This window comes from Populus alba, chromosome 16 (assembly GCF_005239225.2).
Source record: "Populus alba chromosome 16, ASM523922v2, whole genome shotgun sequence".
In the NCBI taxonomy this organism is placed as follows: domain Eukaryota; kingdom Viridiplantae; phylum Streptophyta; class Magnoliopsida; order Malpighiales; family Salicaceae; genus Populus; species Populus alba.
Window position 1 is genome coordinate 1,272,142 of NC_133299.1, and position 13,321 is coordinate 1,285,462.

Genomic DNA, 13,321 nt, shown 5'->3' on the forward strand with positions numbered 1-13,321 from the left:
CTTCAAGTTCTAGTTCTTCAATTCTATCATTCATGTTTCCCACAGATGATTTACTCCATTGTCGACATCTCTCTTTCAACATCTTAAGAGCTGGGACCATTTTCCTTGTACCAGATTTGGAAACCGCGATTGAGCTCCAGAAGCTCTGAATCATAATCCTGAAATCAGACGCAAGCCACCAGTAATTCATGAATCGAAAAGGTTTCGAGCCCCAATTTGTATGATCTAGCAACAGATGCAAAGGCCTATGATCGGATGAATATTTTGAGAGACCAAATAAAGAGGAGGATGGGAAAGCCTGCAACCAATCCCCGAGAGAAATATTCTATCAATCCGGCTTGCCGCATTACCTCGAGACCATGTAAATTTTCTTCATTTAAGGGGAGCTCTATAAGATTACAATCATCAATGCAATTTTTTAAATCTTGACATGGAAGATGTGATTTGTGAGCCGCCTTTCCTATCTGATGGAAATAAGGTTTCATTAAAATCACCCGCAAGAACACCACGGCTTGCTAACACTATCCCTGAATGTAACAAGATAAGTCCACAGCTCATTCTTCAGGATCCCAATATTCGGAGCATATACAAAAGAGACTAGACAATCTAGATTGGATCGAGTGAAGGTGCCTTCGATATGCAAAAACACGGCCATTCATAGCAACAGAACATCCAGAGACACAAAATAGATTCGGATTCCAAATACATAAAATCCCCCTGAAAGGCCCAATGAGGGAACTACATACCAAGCCTTAGGATGACGACCCCATATAGCAGTAATAGTGAAATCATTCAAAGTTTCCAATTTTGTTTCCAAAATACCCAGGATATGAAGATTAAATTTTCTACCGAGATTCCTCAAACATCTCTTTTTTTCTCTGCCCCCTAATCCACAAAACATTCCATACAATTATACTACCCCATATAAGTGATTTCAAGAGACCATACCTTCAGACTATATACGGAAGCAAATCATGTCTTCTTCCTTAGGATCCACTCTTCCTGTTCTCGATCTAGAATCCCTGCAGAGTCTGAGTCATGAGTGTGCTATCGTCATGCCTTGGAGAATAGCTTTTCCAACTTCCCAGCAAGCAGTGGCTTCGGCCCAGTTATCAGAATGTGTAGGCTCATATGCTTCATCACCAACATTGGTGTCGGGTCTGTATCTTGAACTACTTGCCTCATCCTCACCAATCAATTCCTTACCAGATTTGATAATAGCATTTCTATTCTTTATCCCATTATCAGAAACTGAATATTCAACAATTACGGTCTCTGATTGCATACCGTTGTGGTTTCCCATATGACTTGATTTCCTCCTCCTAAGAGATTTTGTTCTGCGTGTGAGCTTTTTTGCGTGTTTTCTGTGGGATTTCCTGTTTCCTACTTCCAGAGCCGTAAGCTCATATGGATCAGCAATAGGAGTGATGAAGGTTGTAAAAGATGGCCCAATGCTTGTTGAATCACGATTGGTTTCCGATCCTATGCTTGAAGATTTCTGCTGTTTCTTACGGCCCATATTCTGTAGGAGTCCACTGTCATAAACGATATGTTGATCCAGCCCATCCTTAATAGGAAAGCAAGAAACATGTTGCACATCTACCTCTCCGCATGCACCTGAATCCACCTCGACACATACGAAAGGTACCAAGGCTAATCGATTATCAACTTCGGATGTACTCTCATTAGATAAACCTGCATGTCTACAAAATTCAGTAATTTCTGGGTAGAGGTACATCGGTGAAACTTCAGACCAGATGAGTGTGCTAGCAATCTGAGTTTGGGAGCCCAATAATCCGGTGAATTCATATTCAAATTCGGGTTTTTGCTTTGTCTCTATGTGAGTCGTTGCTGCTCTAGTAGTTTCCTCACAAAAATCATCTTCGTCGTCATCGGATAGCACAGTAGTTGAACACAATGATACATCCATAGAGTGTTTGATTGTTGTGAGAGAGGGGATAAACTAACCTTTGATTTCTTTCAAACTGACCTCAACCTGCACTCCATCGAGCTGAAGCAATACTTGATCATGTAAAGGTTCCAGCGTTGTGGTTCGAATAAGAACCCTAATACCTGATATGGACCCCTGACTAACACAGGAAGTGTCGTATCCTATAATATTTCCCCAGCTCTGAAGCAAAATATTGATACAGTTTTTGTTCCACCCTTCCATTGGCAAACCAAATATGGAGATCCAAGCAAATCTGTCATATGCTCTAGTCCTTGTTTCCCACTGTCTGAGATTGCTGAATAGTGAATGCAGCACAAATACTTTATTCATTTGTTCTTGCATTGAGGCTAACTGATCCACATAGGTAATAATCACCTGACTAGCTCCCAAAAAACGAAAGCTCATAGCTTTGACACTTGATTTTAAAACTGTTGCCTCCAGTGTTGCTAAATCCACATTTGGCAAGATATTTCCAACTAAGCTCCTATGCAACCATTCCTGATCCTCAACCGTGGAGTTGTACTGTATCATTCTCCTCGTCATTGTGCCCATATATTGTGGTTTAGATGTGAGTACCTCAGCAAAGGATCTATTATCTCTGAACATAAGTTGGGGTTTAATGAGGTGATGCAGGTTTGGATAGGGGTTTAGTAGGTGATGTTGTCGGGGGAGGTTTAGAGGATTGAAGCTTAGCTGGGTTCACTCTCAATTTATAGGAAATCGAACCATACTTTACTAGCTTGGTCACAAATAGCAATCACAGGCAATGGAGATAGTATGTCTACAAAACCAAAAGCGTCGGCCAAGAACTGTTTTTTCGTTTGGACAGAAATAATTTGATAACCTGGCCAACTTGCCGAAAGTCTTTTTCAGGTCTTGATATTCCACCCACGAGGGGAATCTCTCAAAAAACAATTTTAGATGGTCAGTACCAGTAGGGGTATTAACATGAGATGCCAGACTAAAAGTTTTTGTGGGCTGTTCAGATGGAAAGACAGGGGAGGCGACCTTGTTTGAAGGAAAAAAGACAGGATAATCTGATGGATTTAGGTGATGAGATGTTATTGTGGGTGGTTGAGGTAGGGTCTGAAGATGCGTGAGGACGGGCATAGGGGGGTGGTTTTTGATGGGGGGTGCAAAGGATTCAGACGGCATAATTTGAGATATTTCAATTGTATATCTGGTCTGGATGAGAACACAAGACAGTTGAATTTAGTATATTAGAAAAGGGTAATCTGACTATTAGGCTGTTGAGTGGGGGAGATTAGGGAGGAAGAAATGAGGCTGTGTGATGATGATTGGGTTGTGGGAAAAAGGAGGAAAATGAGTGATGGTCTTAGGGGAGGGGGAAACGGTGAGTCATATTTGTGATGGGGAGGCTGGTCTGGTTTACTGATTTGTTGTTGTTCAGCGTTGACTCTGTTGTGATTTGAAGATCTAAAGCAAGTTGAGCAAAGGTAGAAAACGAATACAACCTCAGATCAGCAACTGTCATCACCAAAAACCTCCACCCAGAAGACCTTAATTCTTCTCACTGGTCTGATGGAGGGTGAAGCTCCTCTCTTGCTTTCGAGTTCCCCTGCTCTGGACGAAGGGTCCTGTGCTGCTGGTTGGTTGGATCCAAGCCTTCTCTGTTTTCACCCGTGTTTCCTTACTCCTCTGCTCTCTGACGCTCCTCTCCCTGTGATTTCGTTCTTCTCTCTTTCATTTTCATTTTCATTTTCACTCTGGCTGTCTCTTTCATTTTCACACGAAGATCGAGAGCGAGAAAGAAAGGGAAGGATGCAACAGTCTCGAACAGCAGGAATGTATTTTCATTATTGAATTATGATGGGAAGATTGCATACGAAGACATCATTGGAGCAACCAATGATTTTGATGATGAGTATTGTGTAGGGATGGGTGGAACTGGAAGAGTTTACAAAGCAGAATTGCCATCAGGACAAGCACTTGCTGTAAAGAAAATTTGGTCCCTGGATGATGAGGAGGCCAAAGAGGAAAGTTTTAGGAATGAGATTCAAGTGTTGGCAGAAATCAGGCACAGGGACATAGTGAAATTTTATGGATTTTGTTCTCATGGAACAAACAAATTCCTTGTTTACGACTACATTGACAGGGGGGACTTAAGGGATGCCCTAAGCAATGACATACGAGCTGAGGAGTTAGACTGGAGCAAGCGGTGGAAATTGTGAGAAGCATAGCAAATGCTTTATCCTACTTGCATCATGACTGCAGACCTCCAATCAGTCATCGAGATATATCAAGCAAAAATGTTCTATTGGACAATGAATTCAAAGCCTACCTCTCCGATTTCGGCACTGCCAGGTTTCTGAAGCCTAATTCCTCAAATTGGACAGCAGTTGCCGGCACATGCGGATACATTGCTCCAGGTAAGATTTTCGCGCACCATAGTCCTCGTTTATTCCTTTCCTGTTTCATTTGGAAGAAATTCATGATTCAGCAATTAAGATTACAGATTTTCTTATCTCGTGGGCTGCAGAGCTAGCTTATACAACGAGGATGACTGAAAAATGTGATGTCTTTAGCTTTGGTGTTCTAGCTCTCGAAATAGTAATGGGAAAGCATCCAGATGAGCTTATTTCCACTCTGCAATCATCCACTGATCAACAAGAGATAGAGCTAAAGAATGTGTTAGATCCACGTCTGCCCCCTCCAGCAGCTCAACGGATTGAAAAGGAAGTGGTGTCTGTAGTGATGCAAGCATTTTCATGCCTCAAGGTCAATCCTAACTTTCGGCCAACCATGCATGATGTTACCAATGCACTCTCGAAAGCTCAAAGCCATTTTCACTTGCCATAGAGGGAGTTGCAGATGTGTTCTTCGATCAAGCTCATCATGAGAAACACATATTGTTATCATTAGGCATGTTGTATCTATCAAGCATAAATTAGGAAAGTTCATGCTCTACATGTACATTGTATATGTATCACTTGCTGTATCCATGCTTCAAATTTCCAATCCATTAATAACAAAATAAAGGCTTAATGGCTAAATATATCCATTAATTACTTCATTATATATATATATATATATTAAGCCATTAACCTCAAAATAAAAAATAGCAAATGCAAATTTTAAAAGAAAAAAAAGGCAAATCAATAGTAAATCAAATTATCAAACACTTGATGTTGGTATACAATTGATTACAAATATCGCTATAAACTGCGCAAATTATACTGAACCCCAGTCAACTCAATACACAAAATTTTGAACACTAAAAGATCGACGCATAGTTAGAATCTGAATATAAGTGCTCAAAATCTTGATCACTGTCACACTTTCTTCTTCTTCTTCTGTTCTTTCTATTTCAAGTAAATATACACTGCAAGGACGAAGGAGCCCTTCTCAAGAGTCGCACATGTGCCCGCATAGATCAATATTCACTCTGTTCGAATACAGAAATAAGGCCATTTCCTCCTCTTGAATCTGGATAGAATTGAGAGAACCTGAATCGCCCTCACAGTTTCTTCTTTTTGATCTTTCATTTCAAGCATATATCTTGTGAGCCTCACATAGCAAGAACAGTATAAAACCTCGTATTCAACATGAACAAGACTAAAAGGCATGAACAGTGACCAGTGACAGCATGAACAAGACTAAAAGGCATGAACAGTAGACATGAATTATAATTCACGTCTACTGTTCATGCATGAACAGTGACGCCGAAGAAGAAGAGGAAGGTGAGCGGACCACCTGGCGTGGCGGCGATGGCTGGCTGGAGGAGGAGGACCTGAAGCTGGTGGTGGAAACGGCGGTGGAGTTGGCTGGAGCGGCTGCGGCTGCAGCTGGAAGAGGAAAAAAAAGAAGAAAATTTGCAGCAGGAAAAGGGAGGAAGGCTGGTTTTTTGGCTTACTTTGGACTCGATTTCCTCCTCCCTCAGAGCACGCAATTCTCCTATTTATAGGGATGGAAAGAGAGTAATCTTGTCGTTAACGGGGAAAAAGTCTCAGCCCTTGATTCGACTCGAGGAATCCAAGCCGTTGGTTCAAAGTGTGCACCTCGAACTGCAAAATTTGGCAATCCAAGGCTGCAGACTGCCCGAGGGTGCCACTTTGGGCCAATAAACGGAGCCGTTTCCAAGATTGTCGACCCGACCGGAGCACTCCACGAGATAAAGGGATTTTAGGTGAACATTTCGGTGCATGCCTTGTCGGATTTGGGGAACAAACGAGGTAGAAAATGCGCCTGGAAGTCTGCCACTCGGGAAGCTTCACGAGGAAGATGATGAACAGTAACCCGTTTTTTTTTTTTTTTTTTTTTTTTTTTTAAGCAAAGTCGTTTTGGGTTAAAATTTGGGATCTTTTCTGATTTTCAATTTAGTCCTCTATAGTGCCAGCCTTTATTTTATTTTTTGATTTTTATTTTGAAAATTTGGGGAATAACCCAAAATTGGGTTATGACAGTTGCCCCCCTCTTTATAATGCTTACGATAGAAAGTCTCGTAGGAGACTTTAGATAGTAAGCATTGTAAAGAAGAAAAAGGGAAGATTTTTTTTTTTTTTTTTTTTTGAAAATTCAAAGATTTTGAAATGGTCGAATTGTCATGGGTGACCTACCCGGGTGAAAAACACAAAGATGTTTTAAAGTGGTGAAAAATACAGAAATTTTTGAAAGTTGTGAGAAATGCGAAGATTTCTCAAAATGATGAAAAATACAGAGATTTTTCAAAGTGGTGAAAAATGCAAAGATTTTTCAAAGTGGTTTTGCTGTAATGGGCAACCGACCCAAGATGGAAAGGTTTTGAAAAATACAGAGATTTTTCAAAGAGGTGAAAAATACAGAGATTTTTCAAAGTGGTGAGAAATACGAAGATTTCTCAAAATGGTTTTATTGTTATGGGCAACCGGCCCAGATGAAAGGTTTTGAAAAATACAAAGATTTTTTCAAATAGGTGAAAAATTGCAGAGATTTTTCAAAGTGGTGAGAAATGCAAAGATTTCTCAAAATGATGAAAAATGCAAAGATTTTTCAAAGTGGTTTTGTTGTAATGGGCAACCGGCCCAAGATGGAAAACGAAAAGAGTTTTCAAGGTGGTGAAAAATGCAAAGATTTTTCAAAGTGGTTTTGTTGTAATGGGCAACCGGCCCAAGATGGAAAGTGATGAAAAATGCAAAGATTTTTCAAAGTAGTAGAGAAATACGAAGATTTCTCAAGATGGTGAAAAATTTTGGAGGTGGTGAGAAATGCAAAGATTTCTCAAAATGGTTTTATTGTTATGGGCAACTGGCCCAAATTGAAAAAGTTTGAAGGTGGGGAAAAATGTAAGGATTTCTCAAAATGATGAAAAATGCAAAGATTTTTCAAAGCGGTGAAAAATACAAAGATTTTTCAAAGTGGTGAGAAATGCGAAGATTTCTCAAAGTGGTTTTGTTGTAATGGGCAACCTGCCCAAGTGGAAAGGTTTTGAAAAATACAAAGATTTTTCAAAGTGGTGAGAAATGCAAAGATTTCTCAATATGGTGACAAATGCAGAGATTTTTCAAGGTGGTTTTATTGTTATGGGCAACCGGCCCAAATGGAAGATGAAAAGAGTTTTAAAAGAGGTCTGATCATAATGGGTGACCTGCCCGGGCGAAAAGACAAAATATCTTAAAGGGACGACATGATAGGACTCGATGGGGAACGAGGGCTGAAGAGCACACTCGAAAGGAGGTAGGGTTAGAAAAACACACTACCTAAGAGGTGAGTGCTCCAAGGCGCACTTTAAAGGAGATAGGGTTGAAAAACGCACTACCTAAGGGGTTGATGGCTCGAAGGAGCTCTTAAAAGGAGGTAAGGTTGGAACACGCACTACCTAAGGGGTTGATGGCTCTAAGGCGCACTCAAAAGGAGGTAAGGTTGGAAAACGCACTACCTAAGGGTGATCGAGGGCTCAAAGGTGCACTCGAAAAGAGGTAAGGAGGTAAGGTTGGAAAACGCACTACCTAAAGTGGTTAGGGCTCAAAAGAGCATTCAAAAGCAGGTAAGGTTAGAAAACTCACTACCTAAAGTGGTCGAAGGCTCTAAAGCGCACTCAAAAGGAGATATGGTTAGAAAACGCACTACCTAAGGTGGTTGATGGCTCTAAGGCGCACTTAAAAAGAGGCAAGGTTAGAAAACACACTACCTAAGGTGGTTGATGGCCCTAAGGCGCACTTAAAAGGAGATAGGGTTGGAAAACGCACTACCTAAGGTGGTTGATGGCCCTAAGGCGCACTTAAAAGGAGATAGGGTTAAACGCACTACCTAAAGTGGTTGAAGGCTATAAGACGCACTAAAAGGGAGGTATGGTTAGAAAACACATTACCTAAGTTGTGAGTGCTCCAAGGCGCACTCTAAAAAAGGCAAATAGGGCTAGAAAGCACACTACACAAGAGGTGAGGGCTCGAAGGAGCTCTCAAAAGGAGGTAGGGTTAGAAAACTCACTACCTAAAGTGGTTGAAGGCTCTAAAGCGCACTCAAAAGGAGGTATGGTTAAACGCACTACCTAAGGTGGTTGATGGCCCTAAGGCGCACTTAAAAGGAGAGGTAGGGTTGGAAAACGCTCTACCTAAGAGGGTTAGGGGCTCTAAAGCACACTTAAAAAGGAGGTGATGGTGAGACACCGATCTATCAAGGATGAAAGAAATGCATCATGATTAATATATGCATGTATACTCACCTAAGAAGTATAGGTCCCCTTTTCTTCATGGAGTTCTCCTTTTCTCAAAAGTTTGAGTCTCTAATAGTAAGCTTTGATGGCTTTTGTCCCCCTTGCTTACTCGAGAAATATCTTACGATCTTTGCCTCCAGGAAAGACTTGATGTCGTCATTTCTTTGTTCTCCGCCCCTTTTATCTTAAGGGTTGCCAATTTTGCCCAATAGTTTCTTTGAAAGGGAACCATGGAGCCAGCCCTACCAGATGTTTTTGATGGCCCCCTAGTCTGATCATGCCCCCAAGTATTCAATTCAGGTTTGGGGATGAGGCTATATGAAGGAAGGTTTGACAAGGAGTCGTTTTCATGCAGAATTTTTGGAATTTCAAAGCTATTCCAGACACAGAAATCATTTTAACATCGATTCAAAGCGAACTCATTCTGAAGAAATTCAAGTGATTCCTATGGAGAGGTTTTCAGAAGTGATGAAAACTTTTTTGTTTTGATTTTGGTGAAAAAAAAAAAAATATGAAGTGACATTTTGGTTGGTCACAAAAAGTTGAAATTTCAATTTGAGGGTTATTGAGAACCGTTTTCAAAGCATTCATTTTATTTGCATGAATAATGATTTTGTTTTGCATGAGAAAGCACCGCCTACCGATCCAGATTGCTTGCCTTTGATCAGAAAGGGCTTGATTAGGCACGTAATGTAGGCTTGGGCTATTGGCTATGAAGAAAATGATATATGTAGGCTCGAAAGGTGTTTAAGGGACTTTAAGACTAAGGATCACAAGTGCTTATATCCCCAAACTCTTTTGTTCATACATTCCTGGACCTTGTAATGGATTTGTAAAATGGTCCATGGTGCCCCCCAGTGTTGGGCTTGGGCTCTTTCTCTTTGTTTTTGTTTTCTTCATTGGATTTTGAGCACATTGCATTGACCTTGTTTTTTTTTTTTTTTTTTTTGCTCAAAATTTTTGGATCTTTTGGATTTTTCTTCATGCCCCCTAGCTTTGATTGGGCACCTTTGATGATTGAGAAATTTCTTTTTATGCCCCCCAGTTTTGTTTGGGCACTTTCATTGTTGAAGACTTTTTCATGTCCCCAAGAGTTATTTGGGCACTTTCAATCATTATGGATATTTTGCACTTGCCCCCCAGTGTGGGTGCGATCCTAGCCAATGTTATTTTTCAAGAAAAAATTATTAGGCTCAAAAAGGGACTGCAAAGGATATATTTTAGCATTGTGAAAAGATTATCAAAGATGGCTTTCTTCATCTCAAATGCATGCATTAGGATCGGGTAAGCCTTGCTTTCATGCGAGTATGCAGAGTGATTTCTCATTATTCATGCAAGTAAAACCCAACTTTTGGAGTCACTTCATGGTGTTTTTTTTTTTTGGTTTTCTAGGTGTATGGTTACCTCTCTAAGGAATCACCTGAATTTCCAGAACTCGTTTGTTTCAGACAAACATCAACATGATTTCTGTTTTGGACTAAACTTTGAATTCCCAAAAATCCTTGTGAAAACATGCACAATTTTGGAAGAAAGGGGAAACACGCCTAAAGATTTTTGGCGCAATGGTTTCATGCTTAAAGGTTATGCTCAAAGTGTTATTTGCATGAAACAACAAAAAAGAAGGCATGTGATGAACACAACAAAAACACATGATCTTATTAACAAGACAAGCTCAATAGACAGGGAAAGTCTTGTGGAATTTTGAGCCAAATTACCAACAAGACTAAAACGAGTTAAAACAAACATGATCAAACAAAAATGCAATAATTGGGTAGGCTCCATCTTCCCATTCTATAGCAGAACTTTGTCCTCTATCCTCAAAAGTGCACATTGCCTTCTTCACACCTTGCTCTTGCCATTGGTGCTTTGAGGTTTCTAGAGCATTCCGCCTTTAGTGCATTCATCGATCCACTACCTGAAGCATGATTGGGTAGAGGGTTCGAAGTTATGTTTGGAGTTCCTTCGAGGGTGACCCATCCGACTTTAATCAGATGCATAAGCCTCTTCTTAAAGGCACTGCAAGTATGAATGTTGTGTCCCGCGGCGCCAGCATGGTATTCGCAAGTAAGGTCGGGCTTGTACCAATTGGGGTAAGGTGGTTGTAAAGGTGTCAAGGGTTCAGGAGCTATATGCCCAATGCTCAGTAGCTTTTGATACATCTCATTTAAGGGCAATGGTAATGGAGGTAATTGTTCTTGGGTTTTTTGGTGTTTGGTTTGAAACTCAAGTTTTCTGGTAGGAAATGAAGGGTTGAAATTGATGTTGCAATTTGGGGTGAAGTGTGGTAGTTTTTTGGAATGGGTTTTTCCTACCCATTGTAACCACCTTCAACATAGTCGACCTCTTTCATTTTACCCTCAAAGCCTCTTTTCTCAGTGGGCACAAATATTCTACCACTTTTTACCCCTTGCTCAATGCGCTCAGCTACTGCCACAACATCAGTAAATTGCTGGGCCGAACTACCCATCACATGCTCGTAGTATGGGTCCTTGAGTGTATTGGCGAACAGAGTGACCATCTCTTTATCTAGGAGCGGAGGATATATTTGAGCAGCTAGGTCTCTCCATCTTTGAGCATATTCCCTTATGCTTTCCTTGTCCCTTTTCTCTAGATTGGAGAGACTGGTTCTATCAGGAGCAATGTCCATATTGTACTTATATTGCTTGACAAAAGCATCCACCAAGTCTTTCCATTTTTGGATCTTTGTGTTGTCCAATCTCATGTACCAACTTAATGCTGCCCCACTTAAGCTATCCTGGAAAAAGTGCATCAGTAGTTTTTCATCATGTACTACTTCTGCCATTTTGTTGCAGTAGGATTTGAGATGAGTCATGGGGCATTGCGTTCCGGTATATTTGATGAGTTCAGGAACACAGAACTTTTTTGGGACAACCACATTTGGGACTAGACACATTTCTTGCTGCCGTACTGGATCGTTACAACTCTACCCCTTCAATGGCTCTAATTCGAGCTTCCAACGCCGCCATTTTATCTTGACCAATGCCATCAGATGACTTGGTCTTGTGAGACTCATTGGCCAATGGATCTATGACTACAGGGGCTGGTGCTGATGGCGTTGCGTGCACAAATGCTGGATTGTGTGGAGGTTCTTGACCATGTTCACTCATTGTTTCTTCGGGTTGAGTCATAGTAGGTCGGTTGGAAGGACCTTCAACAGAGGCATTTCTAAGTGCATGCTCGAGTAAGCTAGTGAGGCGAGCCACGCTTGCTTTCAGAGACTCTAACTCTTCTTGGAAATGGGCATCACGGTGAGCACGCTCTTCACCTTCCATGTTTCTTGCTCGGAGTCGAGTGTTGTAGACTCTTTGGGGACCTATATTTCAACCTGGCGTATGTATGCATGTTATTTACAATGGATGGATGTATGTGTGTGGATGCAAATGCATGTACATGCACATTTGGTATTTAAGGGAATAAACCCATGCACAAATGAATAACAAGAGAGTTCATGCTCTAAAGGAAGGTTCTAGGTCATTACATGATGGGTAGGCATTCTACCTGGTCTTGAAAAGGTCTATGAACTGCCCAGTGACCACCTCACGTGAAGGCAGTGTAGGGGTTTACAAGGAATGGTTGAGGCACAGTGTGACTGCCATTACCAAGTAAACACTCAGCTCATAGTTGGATGTTTCACGAATCTGAACCCCGACTGAAAGTCATGAGGCAGACCGCTACTCCCCACCTAACCTAGAATTGGGTTTATTCGCAAAATTAAAATGCATGCTAAAGCAGTAAAAATGCGAGCTGAAATTAAAGACCAACAAAAGGAAAAAAATCAAACAATCAATGCTTAGTCCGACCAGACATGGCAGTCCCCAGCGGAGTCGCCATTCTGTCGCACGTCAAAATCCGCGCGGCTTCCGCTGGCGATTTGTTTATTATTTGCGTTTTGCTTGGTTCGTTGGAGTCGCCACCTAGTATCATGGTCACTAGGAACCTATGGTCTGCGAGAGTCTGAGTAAGGGACTGGTTGTGCAAGGGGAAGACGCATCACCCCCAGTGCACCCTACCTAAGGTAAGCTGCAATGTTGTTTGATTGTTTTTTTTTTTTAGGTCGAATTTCTATTCGTTGGTCTCTCTAAGGTTCAAGGCAGATCTCCCCTCGTGAGGAAGTCTCTACCTTATTCGGTTAAATCCTAACCATTCTAAAGTCTTAATTTTAAAATTTCTTTTATTTACACCTTGTATCTTTAATAATCGAGGATGTACATTATCGCGTAATTTTACACCCCACAAATATTAAAGTCTACTTCCGGATCCTTGAAAAAAAAGGATTGGAAAAATATTTTTGACATGTTGGCCAAATCCTAATGGATAAATCATAAACTGGTTACGATATCCATTTTATTTTTTAAAGACATGAAAAAGATGCAATTTTTCATTTTTTTGTATTTTTTGTTTTGAAAAATATGCTTGGAAAAATTTTAGAATCTGGCCGTATGCAATAAAATATTTTTTTCTTTTTGATTTTTTTTTTTTTTTAAATATTTCAATAAAAACCGGGTATTTTAATACCGGACTTGTATCTTACAATGTAAGTATACAACCCAATATTAAGCAAACTTGGTGGGAAAATATTTGAGAAAACCACAATTTTTAAAATGATTTTTTTTGAATATTTTTGAAAAAAAAAAAGAAAAAAGGAATAAAAAACTAAAAGCATGAACAGTGACCAGTGACAGCATGAACAAGACTAA

General features: G+C 40.5%; 1 protein-coding gene across 1 annotated transcript; it reads left to right on the top strand.

The window, feature by feature from the left end:
* The first annotated feature begins 3,229 nt into the window (after positions 1-3,229).
* On the top strand, positions 3,230-4,771 carry LOC118037294 (MDIS1-interacting receptor like kinase 2-like). The gene is made up of 5 exons (XM_073405391.1): positions 3,230-3,305; positions 3,387-3,408; positions 3,708-4,139; positions 4,187-4,341; positions 4,452-4,771. Exons 1-5 carry the CDS (start codon positions 3,230-3,232, stop codon positions 4,769-4,771), a joined length of 1,005 nt encoding a protein of 334 aa, XP_073261492.1.
* Positions 4,772-13,321: the final 8,550 nt, after the last annotated feature.

Excerpts from the sequence above, each read along its gene's own strand:
- LOC118037294 (XM_073405391.1), top strand. The coding sequence starts at position 3,230 with ATGAGGCTGTGTGATGATGATTGGGTTGTGGGAAAAAGGAGGAAAATG. Across the intron at positions 3,306-3,386 it reads TCTTAGGGGAGGGGGAAACG|ATCTAAAGCAAGTTGAGCAA; the intron begins GTGAGTCATATT and ends TGTGATTTGAAG. Across the intron at positions 3,409-3,707 it reads CTAAAGCAAGTTGAGCAAAG|ATCGAGAGCGAGAAAGAAAG; the intron begins GTAGAAAACGAA and ends TTTCACACGAAG.